A 24,420-nucleotide genomic window follows, 5' to 3' on the forward strand; every position below is an offset into this window, starting at 1 on the left:
GATGCACTACTCACTATCCCCGATCCAGATATCCTACTAGAAAGTGTTCATGGTGCTGAAAATTTAGCTTGTAGTTTTGATAAGTTACCCAAAAAAAGATTTTGTGCCGTACCCTCAGAAATGTTCTTCCAAGTGTGAAGCATTTTGATATAAACCTTTTAAAACATTTTAGACATTTGGTGTTGGTAAGATATTTCCTTGCAATTCCAAACTCCAAATAAGCCGATGATGGTGTGTGGTGAAAGAACATGACACACACACACACACACACACACACACACACACACACACACACACACGCACACGCACGCCGATACTCATGTTCACTGTGATGCTCATTAATCACTTGAACCTGCAGAAACAAAAAGTGCTTTACTTGTGCTTTATTGCTCTCTGACATGGTGTCACATGGGTTCAGGAAGGATTAGTGATGTACATTTGAGTTTTCTTCATTGTATAGTAAAGCTTGTGATGACGCAGAATTATCAACACCAAGATATTAGCAGTAATAATGCCGAGCTATCGGACGGCGATGTGAGGGGAGAGCGTATATGAAGTGGCTGAACGGAAACCAAAGGAGGATTGGGTTTCAACAAAATATATACATTTTTATATATTGATGCTTTTACATCCATTGGTAAGGGTACCAATACAGGTAGAGTACTAGCAGAAGTATTATCTTTACCACTTCGGATAAAAGCCAAATATCTGCTTTTTACTTATTTTTATATTTTCATGATTTGTTGTAGTTGCTTGCAAAGAGCTTTTTTCTGAGTAGTTTACATTGTTCTCCTGTCTTTAGACATTTATTTTCAATATGTAGCTGAATGTATAGAGTATTTAAAGTTAATGCACTCTTCAAAAATTAAAAACCTACCAGAATTATGTGACACACATAAAACAGTCATCAGTGACATATAGCGTTTACTATTGTTTGAGTTTTTATCCCTTGGGTTATCACTTTTCTTTAGCTTCAAAGAGACAGTAACAGCCCGAATGAACTCTCCTCCTGTGTTCATGGTTATGTGGGTGGAAAGTTCATCCAGCTCCTGTGGTTCTCAATACACCGTTGAGCTGCTGGAGGCTGGAGCTTGCTCAACAACAACAACAAAAAAAAAAAACCCACCATCGCCCGCTCACGTAAAATTGTGCAGCTCTCGTGAGGCCTGCACAAAATCTCGGTTTCACAAGGACACAAAAAGCTTGCCGGCCAGACAACATGACCCTGTAAGTGAAGACCTTTCGCTCTATCTGCTCATACTTTACGTGCACTGACACACTCACCGATATTAAAATGCTTCACAATAATCTCATAACTCTCTCACATTTCCGAGCCACTTCAAACACTTGAAAGTTTCCAACATTCTCGCAGTGATCAAGGTAATGTACCCGACAGGCTGTGATTGGATTATGGTCTAAGATACTCTTCACTTCCGCGCCGGCCGCTTTTATCAAATCAGCAGCTTGTGCATTGAATGGGAGACATTAGCTTGAACGGTGATTACGGAGCACACGCCGTTCCACCATTCGCACCATCTCAACGTGCACGCGCGCAGCTTAAGCTTTTTGAATGAAAACACAAGTCTAGTCCCCGTTCCATTAGTTTGTACGGTTGCCATGGTGACACACTCTGGGGGTGTTCAGACGTCACTCAGATTTAGCCACACGACAAGTCCGCGAAGTAACACAACTGACACACACACACACACACACACGTGTACATACACCGTGTTGGATGGCCGAGTGTGTGGTAAATTGAAAAGGAGCAAGCCAACTTTCACTCCAATATATCAAGTAACCAAGGAGACTTGGGCCACTGATCAATATTTGATTCAGTGCCACTCGAGCTGATTACGTGTGTGTGTGTCCTTATTTCACTGTCTTTGTAGGGTCAATAGTCTGAAAGCATGTCACAGTTGTAGTTTCCAGCCTCTTTTTTTTTTTTGTCTGTGTCGGAACCAAAAGTTAGACCCCAGAAAGTTTTACATCTTTTTTCCAGATTCTGTCTTTCGGAGGATTATGCTTTGAGAGTTATCCTTCCACAGTAAGAGATTGGTGGGTTTGTAATGTTAGCCTCCACATGCAATGCTGTATTATACTTTGTTTTTCTATCATTGTGAGGCCTAATACTCGGAAACACACTAGACTTATAGAGGCCACATTGGTGAATAAAGGCAGGTGTTTAGATTATGGTTATAGGGCTAACGTTACACTTAAATGTTAGAGTAAGGATATAGTGCCATGAATACCTTGTGTTCTTTTGTGGCATACACACAAACGAAACAGATTACAGGCTTTAACATTTGCAGGGAGGTCCTAATCTTTTACGTTTATAATTCGTATACTTGATGTCTGGCATACAAAAGTATTTGTGTGCATGGTTTTTGATCCCACACTGCCGGTCTTGGTCTTTCGTACTATAGATGTTGTGGCGCAGGTCCAGCATTTGTGTCAGCAGTGAAGTGGAGGAATGGCCACTGGTCATCGGTTCGCATCGATTTAGTCATCTCAGGCACAGCAAGTTGAGCTGAGATGGCACCCAGAACACCAGTGAGATGGTGACATCATAGGTAATGTTCATAAGCCTGTCTCGTGGGGCCAAAGATCTAAAGCCTGGCTCCAGTAGTAATTTTTATGTCCAGCCACGATGGGAACTCTGCCAGTCAGAGACGTTGAATTCAGTCCAAGTTGAAGGGGACTTTCAAGTTCACTTTGTAAGATGATGCTGGATTCGAAGTTGGTATTTGCAGTAAAGCTTCACCAAATGCACCTTTTTTAAAAAAAAAAAAAATGCATTCACTCAGTTTTCTTTATTTCTTTATTCAATTGCCTGTTTTTTGTCTTGTGCCTCTTGTACCCCATTGCCCCCTTCACAACTAGATAAGCCTTCTTCACAACCTTCCACTTTACCTTGGCCCCAATCCTCTAGAACACCCCCTATCCCTACCTACTTTTAGGTCCCCCAAACCAACCACTCAACAGCCCTCTAAATCCAACCCGAACCCCCCCAAAAACTTAACTAATCCCCAACCACTTAACGAGGTTTTAATACAAACCTTAAATTATAACTCCAATCAATTTCTTGTCATTGCAGAAACAGTGTGGTGCATTCCAACTCCTAACTTACTTCATGGTCCTCAAAACAAGAAAAAATTTGCCAGGATCAGCAGCCTGGTCCTTCTACACATCCTCTCGTTGATGACTTCTGAAATCTGGCAGCCCTTTTCCTAACTATTAAGTCAACTGTGAACACCAACCCCCTAACCTCAACTAAAATATTGAAAAGTATTCCTGACTATGTCAGAAACCTCAACCCCTTCATGACCCACCACTATTTATTCTAACCCTGACCTTTGAAACTGTTTCTAATCATGTCAGGACCCCTAAAGAACCCCTAATCCTCATATCCTAGGCCCTCTAAATAATCCGCTGCAGTCACAGCGCCTGAGCCATTGTTGACCGTGGCCAACAACATGAAGAGATTAAATGTCACCGTCTATGTGACGGGAAACCTATTTTAGGTACATTATTCATTCTCCATGATGTTAGTTGTGCGTAGCTTCTCCTTTGGACACCGGTCTCCTCTTGACATTAACCTGAGAGTTGGCAACTTGTCACATCCAACAACGATGCTACCACTGACGGACTCACAGGGTTGCCAAAGTCATCAAGTTTCTAAATCTGTGAGGAGCACTTTAAAGAACGACGTGGTATCCAGTTCGAGTTCTCCTCAGCCTGCTGAAAGATTTAGAAAAACGCAAGACGATGAGGTTAAAGAGTGGTTGCGGAGCAAGAGGGAAGACAAGAGGTTGGCTGTTTCATTCTGGAGAAAGGGAATATATAGTCATTAACAGCTTTCACCTGATCGGGTAAAAGCCAATACATTTCATGATTAGCTGGAGTTTGAGAGGATTTTGTTTGTAGGAGCTACACTGTTGGATCACAGGTATATGAATCATCTGGGTGTTGTTGGTGGGCTTTACTGCATCTCTCATGATGCAGGCCAAAGTTTCACTAATGCCTTCAATAGTTTCTTTGCATTTGGTTTGTAGAGGCGGCTTGATGGTTGTTAAAAGTCCAGAGTCCACACAGGAGGCGGCGTCCTACTTTCTTTCTTTACTTTGCATCTTTTTTTTTGTGTGTCTGCTTCCATCCAGCTTGATCTTTTTGGCTCTCCTGGTTTTAAGTACCCTCCCCATCCTTCTCCAACTTTTCTCCCTTACTTCTCAGTTATAGTCTAATCCATCATCCCTTACTTTCTTGATCTTCCCATGACTTCTCCTCTCCTCTGATCCCATATTTTTTTACAGCTCCTTCCCTCTCTTGCTATCCTTCATCCTCGCTCCTCTTCCCTGACCTCTCCTTAATTCTTTCTTGCCACTCAGCCGTCTTCACTTCCCTCTTTGTCGGCAATCCATCACCTCCTCCGCCTTCTGCTCTGTTGGGTATAATCTGAAGTGCAAGTGTGTGTGTTGGTCTACCCCGCTCTCCCCCATCCATCTGAGTCCAGGTCTCTGAGTTATTACCCTCTAATCATGGGTGAGCCCAGACTCAATCCACAATAGGCGCATATTTTCTCCATACTTTGCAGGTTTGGATCTATACTTGGATGACAGTGCAAAACTTTGTCTTCATAATTCCATCATCCTATTGAAAGATGGGATTCCTGTAGGGGGTTCCTCATGGCATCAACTTTTTAAAAATGCAGTTGCTATTATTTGTCTTTGCCATTTCTGTGTTTACTACGCCAACATTATACAGTATGTGTTTCCAAGGAGTAAAATGTTAAGATGAATGTGATACTGACCGCTGACTTTAATCCAACTGGTCAATAGTTTGTTGAAAAGCAATTTCATTTCATATTTCAAGTTTGTTTCGATATCATCTTGGCTTTTGTTGTTAGTTGTAAATGGATGGAGGTAGTTGGTTAACGCCAAGTTGAAGCACTTCAAGACTCACAAATGTTGTCAATGTTGAGGAAAAACTTTTTAATTTCAACCCACTCTTTCCCGTAGACAGTTGTTTTTATAGAAGTCTTCACTCTATATGGAAACATACAAACAAACGCACTTTATTTGGAAAGATTTCACATTGTTTTGTACACTAACTGGAGGGTTACATATCAAAGCTCTAATTTTATAGAACAATCCCTCAAAAAATCAACATATAGCACAAATTGGTCTCTTCAATTGAACTAAATCCCTTTTCTAAAGCCGTGGGCCCTTCAAAACTTATTTGAATGAAAAACTAAACAAAAATGTTTAGTGGAAACTGAGGCAGTTTTCCCCCATAGTGCTGGGTATTTTGTTACTGGATCGCATCATTAACATGGTTTTGCTTTTGTTGTAATTGACCTCCTTTTTAGTTGTAGCTGTATACGGCACATTCAGTGTCATCGAGGCAAGAAAGTAAAACAAGCCTCATTAGTTTGCAGGTTACAAATAGCTAGCTGACGAAGCTCGTCTGCTAATTGTCTGATTCGCACTTTCATGTATTTTTTATGTCTCTACCGGTTTATTTATTGTGCACTTTGATTTTTTTTTCTTCTTTATTTAACAGATGGGGGTGGGGGGGTTACAGCCTATATCATAATTAGCCACAAGGGGGCGATTACGATAAATTCACTTTAAGAGGCTTTCTATGTTATTTATCATTACATACAGTGTATATGGATGTATATAAATTACACCTTTTAATATATTGATTATTGAATAAGTTGCATTACACTTAAACTGTTGATTTTAAAAGTAATTCTTCATATATGCATTATTTGTCTGATATGTGTTCCAGCCCGTAAAGCTAAAGTTCCTCATTACACATCGGACTGGCCTCTTTTCCCTTTTCTTTCTTTTTCATCTTCCTTTGCCCCCATATCTCATCTTCCTCCACTCATTCCCCACCCCTCTTCTCTCTGCCATCTACCCCCCGTCCCCGAGTCCTCGGCTGCTTGTTCATTTGCCATGCTGCTGAGTTTGCACAGGGCCCACATCAATCACAAACTAATGATGTTATGCAGAAAAATGGATAAGAAGAGAGGTTTTTTTTTTTCCCCCTCACCGCTGAAGGGAAGGGGAAAACTGTTTGAAATGGGACACTGCTTGTATTTAACTGTGTGATGTGGTCTGTTTGTCCTCCTCTTAGGGTCAGGGTACCCGTATGTTCTGGAGGCCCCGGCTCACAACTTTATGTCTGGTAAACAATCAACTCGGAAAGATAAAACTGCATCCTTCCCAGTCTGCCCCTTCAACTACCAACTACCCCCCCCATCATTAATAAGTGGCCGTTAAGTGTTGTGACCATTCTGGCTGTCGCTTTTAGTCATATTAACCATCCATTAAATGAAATGATGAATAATAAAAGAAAAAAACACTCGCTTGGTGCAGTCGCCAGCCCTCAACCTATGTGTGTGTCTGTGTGTGTATGCACCCCCCTACACACACATAAAAATCCCACCCCCTCACCTTATGACTTCATATTATTCAACAGCCCACATGAAGAATCTCTCTGTGCGCACATTATTCTTACCCGGCTGTGTGTCTCTCTGCCAAAAAAGACTAACTCCCCCAGCTTGGCCCTCATTACAGCTCGCCTGGAGCCCCCTAATGGAAAATAATAAAGAACTGTGAACATCTCGGTTTGTGTGTGTGTGTATGTATGTGTGTGTGTGTGTGTGTTTGTGTGTGTTTTAGTGCATGTGGCCAAGTGAGGTGTGTGTGTGTGAGAGAGAGATGAATGTCTCTGATTAGGCGCCGCAAAGCTGCAGACAAGCACAATGATCAATGTGTCCCATCGTTCTGCTGCTTAGGAGCAGACGGATGTGTGGCCACACACACACACACACACACACACACACACACACACACACACACACACACACACACACACACACACACACACACACACACACACACACACACACACACACACACACACACACACACACACACACACACACACACACACACACACACACACACACACACTACTTCCTTCTAAAATTGAAGCTGTTTTTGCTTCATTTTCACCCCACTTCCATATGTATGAATTCACACATTCGTATATGCTCGTGTGTGTGTTGCTGTCAGCTCAGTCAGAAAGATGGTGAAAGGTACCGTGCATACATGGGAAATGATGAAAATTGGCTACAGCGAGGCATAAAAGTGTAAATGAGCGCGCTCGTGAGTCTGCAGAGGACTGCAGAACGGAAGTGCTGATTCGGCACCAGCTCAACTCTGTGTGTGTGTGCGTGTGTGTGTGTGTGTGTGTCAGGGGGGGTTGCACACTATAGCGTAAAAGAAATGAATGGATGCAATGCAGAGAAGCGATGATGATTTACAGTGGGAGGGGGAAGAAAAATGAGCCAAAGAGTGCAGGGGGGGAAGGAGTCGGTGGCCAAAGGTTTGCAGGGTGGACGGAGGAATCGCAGTGAAAGAACGAGGCAGAAGAGCGAGAGGGAGAAAGAGAGACGCAGCGCAGGTAGAGACTCAGCAGCAGGTCCCTCTGCCTTTGACTTCGCTGGGCTTTCATCCAGGAAATGAAACAACTTCTCCCCCGTGTGATCCTAAACACACACACACACATCGCAACCCCCCTGTGAGAGCATTAAAGCCGCACGCTCACAAACATACTCATGCTCTCTCATGTTGACGGGCTGTTAGTGTGATCATCCGTGACACCTGTCTTCACCCCGTGTGTGAGCGTTCTCCTCGGTGTGCATCACCGCTGGAGAAGTCATGCCTGTGCTCTCTGCATTGGTCGGTTTCCTTTATCGTCTTCGCCAGAGTGCGGTGATTGTTTGAAATCAGATGTTCCATAAACTTCCATATTTTTTTTTGGGGGGGGGGTTATTATAGTCCAATTGGTTAGTCTAATTGTAACCTTTAAATTGAAACCTTAAAGTTGTTCTTTACTGTAGCACAGAGTTTAGGTTTAGAAAAAGTTTTGGAAGCCTTGCAGTTAAAAAAAAAACCAAACAAACATAAAAATTTATATAAATGTATCACAACGCAAATTCAATGACTGTCTTTATTTGGCAGTCTGAGCCGGAACAATGAGAGCATTTTCTGGTGCCCCTGAACAGAAAAGTGTCTGGATGCCAAGATTCTTGCACCAAGAACAAAATACCTTCCCATTTACTTTGTACGGAACATGAGGGTGCAGTTTTTGCAGACACATGAGAGCATGTGTCATTTCAGTACCTCGTCTCGGCCAACATTTCCACTTTCTTTATTGTATTTGCAAGGCTTTCATTTTCTGGAGAATTCAGTTAAGAATGATGAGATTTGTCTTATTTAATAGGAAACCGCCACAGAACCTTGTCCTGTAATTGGGAAAACAATTTGTGAACTAGTTAGATGTAGAGGTGGATGTGATAGTTTTATAGCTCAGTCGCACATAACGACAAACCAACTTGGTCGTCTATCCCTACTAATGTCCATGTACCCACCATTGGTAATGTTTATAGGGTCGTGTCATGAAATTTGACGACAGTACCGGAGGAGACTCGGCACACAGCCCTGAGGGGAGCCAGTGCTGACTGTGCAGGTGGAGAAAAGATTGGGGGGCCAAGTCTCAGTTTGAGGCCAGAAAGTCCTTTATCCAGGCGCATGTGAGGGAGCGGACAAGCTGACCAGCTTCCTGATCAGGATCAGCGACTAAATGCCCACAGCAGTGATCAACAGCAAAGTTCAAGCTGTATTGGGACTCGATGCATATGGATAGAAACTGAGTCAGTGAATTGGTCAAAGTTAAAAAAAAAATTTTAATAGACCAAAAAAAGGACGCTTCTCGGAATGATGTTAAATCTAATATTAAAACTGCTCTGCTGCTCACCAGACTTTGGAATTGCGTCAGTGCAGACACGCACGTGTTGATCAAAAGCCTGCCGTCACAGAGGGCATTGCACTCTGTCCATTTGGACTTTTCACTTCCTTTGTCATTATTGATTCTTTTCAAATCTTTGCCTTCAGGAGAGGAGCTCAGCATAGCATCAAAGCCGGGGGTCACAGTCTGAGAAGCGAGGAGGGCAGGGTGAAGCTCCCTGGTTTTAGATGCTAAAACCTCCGAGCAGGTCGAACTGGAGCGACTTCCCGGAAATGAAAGAAAACAAAGACAGAAACTCATTCCACATTAGACCTTTGGCATTCATTAAGATAATGTTGGGACTGTGATACTGATGTCAAAGTGATGTTGATTGACAAGTTTAAAATTCTGAAGAAATGCCATCTTAGAATAAAGCAAAGCTATGGGCTGAATAACATTGCAGGGAAGTGTCACGTCCGATTAATATGCTATTGTTCAGGAAAAATGTTGGGGTTTTTAAGGTTAAAAGTGTGCAGGTAATTTAAATATCAAGGGGTTTTCCTGTATATTTTCCATCACTTGGATACTGTTGCTGTATTCTCGGGTTTTTGCAAATCTCGCTTTGTTATGAAATCTACAAGGGAGCTAAAGAAGCTAACAATAGCTTGACCTCTCAAACAATGCAGTGTGACGCATTAAGAAGTATAACGGGGTAAAATAAATTTGAAGTATACCAGGATCATGGTTTCAGTACTGCAACTGATGAAGGACAACGAGCGTACTCATTTAAATCAGGCTCCTTTAAAATTGTCCGCCTGCTCAGCAACGTTTGCACACTGGAAGTCAAGTATTCTGAATGTCACTCAAATTTGTCAGCCTGCACTTCAAAATTACAAAGAGCCAAATCGAAAAGCTACTATTATTATTATTGCTGAGATGAGCGTATTGTAAAGTCAGAGAGCATTTAGCAGACTTGCGAGACAATGTACCTACCAAATACTGCAGATCTCATTGAAGGTAGTTTAAGGCTAATTCTTCTCACAGATGTGATATAATGTTGGTGTGGAAAAACTGGCCCGTTAATACAGTGAATAATCGAAACTTCCTTTGTGCTTTGGGTTTCCGTTTACATGACAATTACATGAAAATGCAACTTTTTGAAAATTGCTCCCAAGGTGGAAGTTTGTGAAAATGCTCCGTCTCCTTGCAGACGGCCCGAATGTCCGTCTGCTCGACATTGTTAATGTTTATGGCGAATTATGAGTACATGCGTGTGTGGTTTCATTACTAAAACAAACAACACTCATTCGGAACGTTGCGGTTTAAGTGTGAAAAAGTGCAAAAACAATCCGTTCACACCTGAAACGGCGCCTGTGAGACGCTGATGGAGGAGTTGAAGGTATGTAAGCCTGTGTTTGTGGAGTTTGGGTTCTTACAACACAGTTGTTTGTTGGCTGAAGGTCATTTGTGCTCTGCTGGATGAAACAGAACTTTTTGATTGCACCTCACTGGTTCCACTGGTCTGAACACTTGTGCTCCCCAAGAATTGTGACCTTAAACACGAGCCTCATTTACTCCTTGAAAGTAAGTGTAACATCTCAGAGCAAACTCACTCGCTGGTATTTGATGACATTCCACATTTTTCCCGATTTCAAATGAAGAAAAACATCATCACAAACTTTGAATTGCTTCCAGAAAGTTTGTCGTCTACGGAGAAACGCCAAAATTCACAAACGGGGATACCAAAGCTGTTTTTGCCAAACAACTTTGATGATTGGCGCCAGTTTGCGTGCGTGCGTGCGTGCGTGCGTGCGTGTGTGTGTGTGTGCGCGCGCGCGCACGCGGACACTCCATCACACCTCATTAAGGAGACATTGTACTGCAGCCATAAGACGGGTGCCACAACCGCCGTTACTCGGGGAGTGATTGAGTGCGAGACGAGACGCTTTGCCCGCTCGCCTGGGACTGACGCCGTGGCTGTTGCAGAACATTTACATAAACATCACCTCTTTTTACATCTCATTAGCATAGAGAACACATCAACATGAAGAAGGGAGCGGAGGAGGAATGGATAGATGGATTAATGAATGGTGGAAGGAGTGGAGAGCAGCAACGAAGATGTTCCACTGGGCTCCCTGACAGAAGAAGATGGTCGTATTAAGTACCAGAGGAAACATTTACAGATGCATTGTTAGTTTTTATTCCTCTAACAATGTTTCCTTTGTGTCTTGAGGGGCCAATTTGTTGTGTTAGTCTTTGCTCTTTCCTTTTCGCACTTAGCTTCCTTCATCCCCGTGCTGCTTTTTATTTTCCCGGATTCTGCAGCAGCACAATCAGCTCATTTGCAAAACCAGTTAATTTCATTGGTTTCGCAGAGATCAGTTGATTTACTCGGGGCAAAGTGATTCCTCTGGGAGCTTTGAGGAAATTAAGAGCCTGTGAGACCAAAAACAGAGGAAACTATCTCATTATCTGTCCGTTTATGAGCCTGGGCAACCGAAACTTCACCAAAGGATCCATATTTTTAAAAGCAAAAGCTTTAAGACAATCGAAGAAAGAACTTTACCTAATCTTTGACTGGTCTTAGAGCATCAGGACTAGCAGAGTATTCTTGCTTTAACTTGACTCGATCAAAACTCCACAGGATGTGCTGTCAGGCTTCATGTTGGATTATCACACACGTCTGTTTGTCTGTACGCTGTCCAGCTCCTGAAAGCTTTCTCTAAATTCCTGAAGTCTGTGTGCAAACCCCAAAATATAGCACAAGATAAAGAATGGAACTCCAAAGGACCTCGGGTTATCCTCAATGTTAGTTATGCACAAATGTCTTCACTCTGTCCAGCTGTTAGAAGCTTTCAGATGACCACCAATGGAGAAGGACCACCGAGAGCTGTTGTGATTAAATGTGAATAGCAAATGGTGGAAGCGTTAGATCAGTGTTGTGACTTCACAGCCTCAAAAAAAAACCCTGCTGCCTTCAACGCCGTCGCTGATCATGCCTCCTTCTCATAATCCGTGTGAACGTCTGCCCTGACCATCACAGCTATTGTTTTTCTTTCTTTATCCTCTCCATCTACTGATGAGTTTCCATCTGATATACAGTGCAGTTATAGTTGGTACACCCAACTCAAGAGACCATTGGGGAGACGATATGTCAATGGTGACGCACTTCCAGTTAGTGCTACTCCAGAAGTTAAAGGTCTTGGTATCCTTTGTTCCTACATTTACATGCCACGTGGTGTTTGATGGTTGTCAAGTCGACCATTCAACAAAGGTTTTCATCATGTCAAGGAGAAGCTGTTCCTCTCTGTGGTCACCAAGTGACCCCGCTCCGCTGAACAATTCATGAGCTCCTCTCGGTAATGTCCTGGTTTTACTTTGCAAATTTTCCTTCAGTAACTTGTGGTTCGGCGCCGTGTGACTCAAAGTGAATTCTAAAGGGTTTGCAGAAGTCAACACTTCCAGACTTAGATGTTTGTGTTATGAGCGACCTGTGCCGCAGCAGGCACAGCGTGAAATCACTTTCCTCCTCGGGTCCGTTTGTGTGTCACTGTCATTACTGTTAAGTTACATCAACTAAAGACCTCTCTGTGGAGACCTGGCAGAAATAGTCTCCGGCTCGTTCCCATATTTCAAACCACTTGCCATGGCAACAGGTAATAAGGGCTCATTTCACTTTGCAGATGTGATATTACGTCTCCGCGCTACCTCCAACACTCACAGTAGATGCAACATTTTGCTGATAAGTCAGTTGATGTAATGGTGAGATGGGAAAAATCAACAGGAACTGTTGAAAACTAGTCAAATAATAATAATAGAGTGGCTTTTCTGCATCCTGAATCATGAAAAGAATGAAGGCAAACAGTGCTCACAGTGTGGGATATAAGAGTTTCACATCACTGCATTTATTTTGTATTAACATTTCATGCAAGGTCCAATTTTCTGAGCAAAAGGCTCATACATTTGATGTAAAAGTTGCATTATTAACCCCTTCAAGTGCGCTCCGTTACTCTTTCACTCTCTACTGTACACACAGAAAGAGGTCTCTGTCTTCCAGAGTTGCTTCTGAGTTGAAGAAAAAGAGCTGAATGGTCAGAATTGTCTATCTTATGTTAATTTTAATCTAATTAAGCCTCTGGTCTTAAACACAGCCGGGCATTTCTAATCGAATCTCTCCGTTATGCATGAAGCTACATAATGAATGTGGGGGCACACCCACCCAAAACCAGTACAGGCCTTATTGGCATGACTGTGCAAAATCCAGGCTTTAATGGTAGGCTCTTCTTACCCTTTACACCCATATATAGCTGTCACCTTGCATAACAAATGAGGGGGTGATTTGAATAATTGGGTTTCATGTGGAAGCGTATCTGCACCCGCAGTGATTTTCAGTGTGTGTGTGTTCACGTTCACAACTTCCTGACCTCATTTTCAGCACAATCGCACAAGTTAAACCAATCTCTTGGTTTTGTGATAATGCCGTCTTGTTAAATGTTACATAATCGTTAAAGATATATGCGTATCCACACTTTGGTTCCAGCTGAGATGATGGATATGATTTGATTGATTATACTTTCATGTGTAAGTGAACTGCCCCACCTCCAAAAAGTCCTTTTTTCTTTCTGTGCAAAATTTGATTACAAATGTGACGTTAAGTCTGTCGGTCGTCTGGGGAACCACAGCAAAGGTTGCAAGGCACGTTTTCAACTCATTAATCAACTAAGTCCATGTAGTACAGTTATGATGTGAAATCTTCTGCTGCACTGATGGGCAGTAAGGGATTACTTTTTACAAGTGACAAGTAAAGTAAGGGATTACTTTTGGAAAAGCAGTAATGAGATTACGGTGTAAACAACAGATTTCAACAGGAGACATCATGGAGCGCAGGAGAGAGCAGGACCTGCAGCATTTAATGCTGGAAAATACCGACGTTACTTTGAGTTCGACTCGATAAAAGTTTTCTTCCCATGTAGAATGCACAGCACCTTTTACTATCGGCAAAAAATTCCACCTTAAATCTGAGAAAGCGGCACAGCAAAGTGGAACTCGGTGAGAAAACCCTTTACGACGCATTGAGAGCAAAATTAAGGTTCCAATTCCACGGTGTTTCAAGTGAAAACACATCGTTTTTATGTTTTTGTTTCAGAAATGTTTTACATTTATGAAAACAATGTTTGTTCCCGCAAAAAAACGGCAGAACCACCGTAAACAATGTAGGGACCATGCCAGGCCATGAGTCGGCGCTGTTGTTTCTGTAATGCACAGTAGCAGCGTTTGAGAAAAGTGGTGCTTTACCCCGTTTCCATGGAGACGGGAGTTGAAGCATTTTAGGAAGTTGCCACCTTGTGAGCCGTTTTCAGAAAGTTTCATTTTCAGTGTGAAACATCCAAAATGCGACAAAAGTTTTCAGTTTTAACTTAAACTAGGCTTGACTCTGAATGCACGGTCATGTCGCAGATGGTTTACATGATAAGTAGTAAATTTTGTTGAATACTGGACTTTTGTGGTGCTTTTTTTTTTTGTCTCTGACTTATCCATATATGTTTGTTGGTGAGCAGTCGTTATACGCTTTCACTGTGAATAATAATGTAAAATTATTATTTATAATTTTTTTTATTTTAGAATTTCATTTGTTCTGTTTGTAATACATCATACGGCATCATTTAGATCTGAAAATGTCTTTCTTGTATGAACTTTTTTCATCCCTGTTACTGTAAAGATTCCCTCCAAAAATAGAACTGCAAGTCCAGCTGCAAACCCCGAACCCTTTGTCATCCTTCTCTCTTTTACTGTGTTCCTGTGTTTTGATGCCCCCTTTTAAAAATGCATCAGCTGTAAATATCACTTCAGTCCAAAAATAGTCTCCTTAATGTAATAATCAAGCTTAAATCCACATGCACACTTGTACACGGTCTTAATGCCAAGGAAGTGGATGCACCACGTCTCCAAGGCAACCTCAATTAGTCTCAGCTGGTATGTGGGCATTACGTCTCTCGCTGAGGAGAGAGGGAGCGGGCAAGAACAAAAAGCAAAGAGTGAGAGAGGTGAAGGTGCTTGGGAAGGAGGCGTGGACGGCAGCTGATAAGGCCTGTGAGCAAGAGGAGGAGATGAGAAGCAGAAGTTGAATGTGATTAGGAGGTGGGGGCGGGGATGAGTCAGAAGGCAATAAGAGTGATTGGGAGCGAGTAGACTGCTTATTGCACGCCACGAGGAATGAAGTCGGCAACCAGCCTGCAGGATTCGTGTGCACTGTAGAAAAGCTATCAGGCAATACCAGCGCAGACGGCGCTAACCAAATGACACCTCCAAAACGACAGGATTACATCTGCCAAATGCAGGAGAGAGACACGCACACACACACACACACACACACACACACACACACACACACACACACACACACACACACACACACACACAGCTATGTGACAATTCTAATATGCAGCCTTTGCACATGTGTATTTTTAGATTTGTGTGCGTGTTTGTCGCAGTTTTCTGCCGGCACATGTGTGTTAGACGGCTCCTCCGAAGGTGTTGATTAGATGAACGGGTGCACCTTCTCAGTGCCTCGTCGAGGTGTGCGTTACTTTTTCCTGCTGTCGTCACAGTTCCTCTCGTTCACCTCCCGACTCTAAATGCTTTTTCCGTCTCCTTGGAGTCGTCATTCCAATGGATCTTGCCATGTTTGTTTTTATACACTGAAAGTTACATTTTATGAGCCACAATTCTTGACTTCTTGCCGATCAATGCAAAAATATAGAAAAATATACTTTGGCTGAGCTCTAACACAAGAAAATCTGTCGTCCAAAGTCTTTTTTTTTTTTTTTCAATGTTTATACAAATTCACGTACTAATTGTTAAAAAAACTAAAACCCACACATACATCCTTGATTCATTATGCTGGGGAAACGGACCCTCAGTACAACATGAAAGAAGCGAAAGTGAATACACACAATCATTTCCAATTGACACCTGGCACTGTGGGGAAAAAGTACTTGTGTACCTGGTATGTTTTTAGATTGATTGAGCAATTTTGCTCAGATAACCTGCAGGAAGGTTCTTAATCGGTGCCCTGTGAGCTGGGTGACAGTGCTCAGACTGTCACCCCCGTGACCCGGAAACAGATAAGCGGAAGAAAATGAATGAATGAATGAATAACCAAAAAGTCTAGAACACATTTATAGATGACTATTTTAACTGTTTGCACCTACGGTCAAAAATTAGACGATATTCCACCAATCTTGGTCTGATACATGAACATAACTTGATAATCTTCAATAATGTACGACCCAATGTTATCAGTGTTATTCACTTCTTTTGCTGTGTGTCAGAGTCTAATTGTTCTGCTTAAAGAAAAACCCCTCATCAAGTTTTAACCAAAAGAAGAAAACAAAACAAAAAAAGTATGAATGGTTTTCATGAAACAAAGATGAAAGTCAACCATGGAGCTTTAAAAAGTACTTGGAAGTGTTACGAAAACATTTGTTCCACATGCAGCAGTATTAAAGGGGAAGCAGGGAGACGGAAACAAATTGAGTGTGTGTGTGATCAGTGTGAGGGGCACCCTGCTGCTCCCTGCTGCTCCCAGTTGTCATTTCTTTCCCTACAGAGGAGAGAAGAGGAATTGAGGACAAGAAGAAATGTGTGAACACGAGGCATGCTTGTGTGTGTGTGTGGGTGTTTCTAGTGAACAACCGCCATTAGAACCATGTTTTGTTCCAGACATCGTCTGAAAAGTCATTATCAGTAACTGTACATGTATGTGTTATGCAGTGTATTAGATTTTCCTTTTGCTTCTTGGTGAGTATTAACGGACCTGGTTGTGTGTTTATGTGTTTCGCTTCGTAGCGCCTCCTGTTGCCGTGACAGCTGTGCTGACTGTGCATTTAACCCTCATCGATCAGCGCGTGCCGTTTTGTCTTCAGCGTCTTGCTGATATCCTCGTCACAATCTTTCACTTTCTCTTATACCTCTGTGTTGTTGCTGTAACCTCTGCTCCATACACTTGTCACTGGTCAAAAGGTTTTTCATGTAACGTCGCCAGCGTTGTGCATCTCGTTTGCAACTGGCTCAGTTTCCATCCGAGCCGTAATGGGAAGTGTCTGTTCGGCTGCTCCGTTTTACGGAGGTAGAATTGTCTAGGTTTCGTCTAGGATCCACTTCCTGTCGCAGCCGTTATTCAAACCCATGTCGCCCACAGACAAAATCAAGACTTTACCCGATATGCCGCCAATTGGGAACTCCATCCAAGCTGTAATCTAGAATTAAATCTTCAAACCTTCTGAGCTTCTAAACCAACATGCTGACGATGCTCAAGTTTCTGTTCATAATAAATTACTTTGTAAAAGTGAAGTATTTTTTGACATGTCCACTCTATTAACTTAACACGTCATTTTAAAGTTTCCACAAACACTAATATCTACGTAAAAATCAATTTCTGTTGCATCATTTGGTCAGATTTTTCTTATGTTTGAGAGATTTACAGATATTGTCATATCGGACGGGAGAAGCCTCAACTACCTTAAAGTTTTATGAAATAAATGGACTTGTCTGTCTTTATATCGTGGATTCACTTAATTTAAAATGTTCTTCATTGTCAATTTAATTCCATTGAAATAAATTTCACAGTCTCAGATTTATCAGTATTTCCCAGCTTCAAATTATTAAGTTAATGATGTCATACGAGACGAAACATTTGAAATGATACAATATAATGAAAGGGTAGGCAATGTCACACATGGCGATACAACTGCATATCATATGATAGTTCACAATGCTGTACATTACTGCTGTGTATCATTATTCACCACCGAAAATCATGACACCATACAATAAAACATCATGCTATACATTATAAAAGCATGCGATACAACATCATGAACATACAACAAAAGACAAAACTGCAGATGGAAAATTGACCAATATGTGATTATATTATAAGATGGTAAAATACAATACAGCAATATGATACGTGCTGTGATGAATGATTTCAGTATTACACAATACGATCCAACAATATGTGAAACATGATGCAATGTGACAACAGTAAATTATACAACATGTGGACATATGCTACGACACAATACATTATGATGCAATGAGACACAGCATGATACGATACAAAACAATTCAGTGGGATCCAACATATTACGTAACATTAAAAAATGTTATACACAATGCAGTTCAATCATTTTTCATGATTAACAACTGCATTCAGTTTCAGCTTCTATCTTTAAAGACTTAAGGAGATAAGTTTAAACATTATGTTTAGAGGCTTTATAAACTGTTTAGGATTGAGCAGATTACATAGCAGACACTGCTGACACTACTCAGTATTTCTAAGGCTTTCGGATGGAAACAGAGCTATCACTACTTAGTGTAGAGTCAATACGGCTCGCATTTTCCAGTTTCCAGTGCCAGTCACTGCATTCTGTAGTGCCTGACGTGTGTTGTTGTCCTCCTTCCTTCCCTGTAGTCTGCACGGTCCGCTGCCAGAAGTTCCTGATCTCGCGGGTCGGGGAGGACTGGATCTTCCTCATCCTGCTGGGACTCGTCATGGCCCTGGTCAGCTGGGTGGTGGACTTTTGCATCGCCATCTGTCTACAAGGTGAGGGGGGAACGAGGGATGGAGGGAGTGCACCTGCAGGCTGGAGACCTCTGAGTAATAATCAGAGGCAAAGATGTACTCATGAGAACTGTAAAACTCAAAATATCAAAGGATGATACTAGAAAATGGAGAGTGCGGATCAAAGAAACTGGCCTTTTGCACGCATAGAAAGAGGAAAGTGTTGGTGGGATGGATGCAGTGAGAGTTCTGGTGGGTACTTAAACTGTTTACTCGGCTTCATCAAGACATCCAAATAGCACTGCAATTAACTGGGATATATATTTGATTGATCTGGCCCAACAGGAGCGAGCTAATAGAGAGAGATTGTAATACAGATTGAGCCCCAGGGACAACGGTTCGAAATCCACTCCAAAGATAAGAATGTGTTTCTTGTGGTTATGGAGAAAGGGAGAAATGAGAAAGCAGAGATAAGAGAGAGACTGGAGGACTATGTCACTCTAAAACCTGTGTGAAGGATTTGTTGTGCTGTAATTGCAGAAATGACCACAAAGGCAACATGATTTTAAGCTACTTCTAATTTCAAAAAGTCAAAAAGCCTTTCAGGACACACCAACACATGCTTTCACATGAAGAGGGATGACTTTAATAACTGTGTTCAAGCCAAAAATCAACAAATTATTACATTATCAAATATCAGACATCAAAAGTCATTAAATCAGAGCTCCAGTAAGTCCAATGAATCAGTTGTTTATTAAAAATTCAGTTTTACACACCTTTAGTTCTGAAGCTGTCTCAGAGTCATTACTTCTGTATTTCACAGACAATGCAAGCTTATTATTCCCAAGAAGAAAAGAAAAAAGTATCCAGCGGAATTTAACTAGATTTTGTAAATGGAAACAAAGCAGAAGATGTAGTGCAGCATGTGTGAGAAACTATAGAAGGACTCGTGAAAAGCAAGAACGGAACAACGAAGGCTAATTGTGGGTGACATATTCTACAAAGTATCAGCGTAGAAGGAGTAATATCAACTGCCCTGCTGGCACTTGGAATCATCAGGCCCTCCGATCTGGGGCAGATTTTTCTGCTTTGGTATCTTAGAGATAAGCACGCGTTGACATTTTGCACGTGACTCGTTGGTTGTAACAACATTATGTGATCAGTCAAGTGATGAACTGCTGCTGACTTCAACCAGTGAACTTAAGAAATTTGTCGTACCTACGTTTGTTATTTTTGTCTGTAAAAATGAAATTTATTGATATGCCCGTGTCTGTGTGTTTCCGTCCGTGTCTGTGTGTTTCCATGTCCACAGCACAGAAGTGGATGTACGGGGGTCTGGACAGTAACGTGTTCCTGCAGTATCTGGCCTGGGTCACCTACCCTGTGGTCCTCATCACCTTCTCAGCCGGCTTCACTCAGATCCTCGCCCCACAGGCTGTTGGTATGGGACACACACACACACACACACACACACACACACACACACACACACACACACACACACACACACACACACACACACACACACACACACACACACACACACACACACACACACACACACACACACACACACACACACACACACACACACACACACACACACACACACACACACACACCACAAAGAGACCGGTGAACACACTTAGTTGTGTTAGATCATTTAGATGTGATTAAAATTGTCCTTTTAGAGACAATTTTGCAATTTCCATTTCGCCATTTTTTGTGCCACTTAATCCTGCGCAGGGTCACAGGACACTGGAACCAATCCCAGCTAAGTATGGGAGAAGGCAGGAAACACCCTGAACAGGTCTCCAGTTCATCACAGGACAAACACACAGAGAAAACCACACACACACTCACATCTAGGTCAGCAATGAACTTCACATGCATGTTTTTTGGACTGTGGGAGGAAACCAAACTACCTGGAGGTCGTCTGCACACAGAGGGAGAACGCGCAAACTCCACACAGTAAAGCCCCAGCCGGTATTTGAACCCAGACCTTCCCGCTGCGTGGCGAGAGCGCTAAGCAGTGTCCCGTTGTCTGGCCTAGACAGTCAGTTTTAATTCAGTATTCGTCAGTCCGAAAGCAATCGCACCAATTTGATCTGAAAAGGAAGCAGGAGAAAAGGTTTAACTCCAAGTAAAGTTGTGCTATGGACCCATATTCACTGTTCAAGTGTAGTTCCTCTTAATTCAACAATAGTTTAACTAAGAAAACAATTAACAGCAGTCTTTTCATGTCTAATGTCGTCCCTGTCGAGTTGTTAAATATGATCAGATTTGGATTTTGGCGAGGACTTTAAAGTGTTTACCTGAACTGATTAAATGCATCGCTCCCCTCACAGGTTCAGGTATCCCAGAGATGAAGACCATCCTGCGAGGAGTGGTGCTGAAGGAGTACCTCACCTTCAAAACCTTTGTGGCCAAAGTCATCGGCCTCACGTGCGCTCTGGGCAGCGGCATGCCTCTGGGCAAGGAGGTAATTGCCTCACTACCACTGCTACTAGTACTACTACTCTTAATATTACTACTAAACAAGCTGGTGAGATGTCAGGGAGGTAACATTTTAATACAGGACTTTAAAGGACTGAAATTAAATGCAACTTACTAACAGTAGTTGGAAAACTTCAGTGTAACATCATCTGTTGCTACATGTTTAGGACCCGTTTACTAAACAGTGTTTCAAGTGAAAAGCAAACATTTTTGCATTTTCGTTTCTGAAAAGTTCCGCAATTACACAGCAATGTTTTGAAAAGAAAATTTGAACCAAACTTGGCAATACTGTGCAGCATGTATTTCCAATGTCAATCCAGGTTGGAGTCCTCATTCTGCAGTTTCTACATGACTTTTGTTTTTTTTTAACAATTATAAAATCTAGAAATCTCGTATCCGTACGTCATAGAATTCATCCATTATTGCACGATATTTGAATGCCAGTTGCAAGGACTACACATTGGTCAATTTATTTCACAAAATGTTGCATCAATTTACTTCTCACCCTATTTTTCTGCAACGTTTATGCAAAGTCCTTTTGAAAATTGTTGTTAATTTGAGTTTTGTTTATATATTTTTTTCCCCAACCAGTCGCATGTTGTTGCTGCCCAGTGGGATAGAGACCAGTCACGCTGGTAACAGGCTGTGGTCGGGTTGCATAACCTTCATAACATGCCTCCTCTAACTTTGCACAACATCAGCTTCCATTCATATCATCATCAGCAGTTAAAGACAACAGCACTAGTGGAGATTCAATATTCCACTGTATACATGAACTGATAGTCGCTCACATTCCTCTCCTCTAAATCCCTGCAGTGTCAATTACAAATGATTGCACTTGGGGCCAATGTGCTCGGGTTCACACGCAGAGCGGAAGAAATCTCGAGAAAAGAAATATGAAAGGAGGATTGTGCAGCATGAGAGCTTTTTCTAATCCCGGTGGGAGGGACGGGAATGTTTTCTCGGTGGTTTTGGGGGATTCCAGACATCGGTGTGCAGGTGTTGTTTATACCGTGTGGTCCTGTTTTTGCGAGTGCTGCAGATGACATTTTCTTAGAGTTTCTGAGCAATAAAAACAATTCAGGTAAGTACAGCATCCCCCTGAAGGCTGCCTTGCAGGAAAATATTGTTACACACACAGACACACACACACACACACACACACACACACACACACACACACACACACACACACACACACACACACACACACACACACACACCCCTCAGGCTATCTTGGACGTGCGCCACTGCAGCAGCCACAGTTTGGATTCAGAGTAGGCCGCTCCTTCCCTTTAACTCCCGCATCAGCCCCCCCCCCCCCAATTTTAATCCAGTTAGTTCCGCTTTGAACACCATCTTCAGAATTTCAAAAATCCTACAGAGTTTGGTGTATTTTCGGTGAGTTTCTATCTGCTGTGGTTGACAACAAACACGAGGCCGGACGGTTTCCTCACCTTGTAGTAATTTGCTCCTGTCTTTCTTGTGTGTCTTCATGTTTTCCCGCTGTCAGGGTCCGTTTGTGCACATCGCCAGCCTGTGCGCCGCTCTCCTCAGCAAGTTCATGTCTCTGTTTGGAGGAATCTACGAGGTGAGTCGTCTGTCGCCTTTTATTGTTTCTCTCTCCCTGTTTTAATTGGTTTTTACTGCTGCATGGTGAATGTGTGAATGGAGGCTGTTTGTGTTTCCATAATTCTTATGCATGTTTCATTGTCAGCCATCAGGATGTTATTGTACCGCCATCAAGGCACTCTAATGTGACTCTATATTGCTTTGGCTGCCGGTTTAAACAAAAAGCTTCATAAAAAATTAGCATTTTACCTTTTCAGCTGGTCAAGAGGATGAATTACCTTTATATAAACCAGTTGTTCTCAATCTTATATCCCTTGAAAATCCCCACTGGCTCTCTAAAAAAGGCTGCTGACCTCCTCATCTTGTTTGTGAATTCACAAAACTTCCCATAAAGCCAAACACTGGAGGACATAAACAGTCACCACAGGCACCACCCGTGCCTCCCTCACATATACCGTCTGCAATTCTTTCCACTTGTCATACCGCTGAGTATGTGTACAATCCCCATAACCATTCCACACTGGAATCTAAATAATAACTCTACTCCTTTTACTGCTGCCATTGAGCATCAATTGCAGTGAATGAGCTGATAGGCGAGTGATGCAGGTGATGGTATTATCCTACCCGAAACAGTAGTGGGCCAATAAAGAAACATAATAAGTTGTTTTTTTCTATATGATTGTTCAACAGGCAGAGGCTTGGAAATAAGTTATTTGTGGTAAACATGCAAACATGTCTGTTATTCATCCATCCACCAGCAAGGAAGCATTCATATCACTACCCCCCCCCCCCCAAAAAAAAATTTAAAAATTGAAAGGTCTTCAGCCTAAATTTGGAAGAACTCAGGAATAAAGTCGTCCTACAATTTTCTAGCAGCTCGTTCCAAATATTTGCCTCATTAAAACATACAATATGTTGTAGCTTTAGTGATAGCAACGTCAACAGATTGTCCAACCCGGTCATACTTAACTTTGCGAGCTACTCAATGATTTTCGAAGATATTTGCTTCTTTACTCATAGGCTACTGTATTTTTCAGACTATAGGTGACATATTTTGAAAAATCCAAGATTGAAAATATATTTATAACAAACTTTCTCCCCCCCCCCCCCCCCCCCTCCATGTTCAAACGTGTCTGCACTGTTGATAATCCTCCTTAAGCTTCTGTGAACGTGTTTCTCAGCTCGGCCAACATTCTTCTCAAGCTGTCAGTCAAATACGGTAGTGATAGAGGTTTTTCTGTGGTACTGTAGCAGCATTCTTTTGTCATATAGTGACATATACAGGTCACAGATGGTATGTATGGGCATATTTTTGATTTGCAAGTTGCTTCTTAATATTAGTTGTATGACCAGCCAAACAACAAAAAAATGGGCAACTTTTAGTCTGGAGAATTCGGCAAGTGTATTAATTGTTTTAGCCCACAATTAGCCTTTTCTGTTTTCTTCATCACGGTAACAGTTCCTCTGCTTTTCTTCAATCCTTCGCAACTTTCTCACACACAGTGAACTTTCACTGCTGTTTGATTTCCTTTTGCTGAAACACGTTTTATAATTTTCAGTTTCATTTTGGCAATATTTTTCTTGTTTTGTCAGTCAACGGTAGTTATGGAGATTTTTCTGTGGGGTTGCATCAGCTTTCTGTTGTCATACAGTGACATCTAGTGGTCACAGATGATATTTACCACAAAATATTGACATACAAGTTGATTAATAATGTAAGTCACATTACCATTTAAAATAAGGTATCATTTATCCTTTCAAAAATACAATAATCCTAAATAACTCCACTCTGAAATTGAGTTAAATCTGCTGCATGTTGCAATGTGGTCCCCTTAGAAGGGAGCAGCCAAACGGATGCATACAGTTGTACAAATAATGCTTCTTTATACTGCCAGACAGTTGATATTGGCAAAAAAGTCAAATATTGTGTACTTCCAATCAGATTACTTTAGAATGTGTACTTGCCAGAATGTGCATTGACAAAC

The 24,420-nt window shown here is 41.9% G+C and overlaps 1 protein-coding gene across 1 annotated transcript in view; it reads left to right on the forward strand.

Annotated features, from left to right (window-relative positions):
- The window catches only part of clcn2c (chloride channel 2c), a 147,552-nt gene that overhangs the window by 53,819 nt on the left and 69,313 nt on the right, over window positions 1–24,420 (forward strand). Inside the window, exons 3-6 of the mRNA XM_080459103.1 lie at window positions 18,278–18,409; window positions 19,680–19,808; window positions 20,716–20,849; window positions 22,377–22,454. Of these exons, the coding sequence (XP_080315229.1) occupies window positions 18,278–18,409; window positions 19,680–19,808; window positions 20,716–20,849; window positions 22,377–22,454 (473 nt within the window). The remainder of the gene's footprint in view (window positions 1–18,277; window positions 18,410–19,679; window positions 19,809–20,715; window positions 20,850–22,376; window positions 22,455–24,420) is intronic.

The sequence above is a fragment of the Lipophrys pholis genome, assembly GCF_963383615.2.
Source record: "Lipophrys pholis genome assembly, chromosome: 3".
NCBI lineage: Eukaryota > Metazoa > Chordata > Actinopteri > Blenniiformes > Blenniidae > Lipophrys > Lipophrys pholis.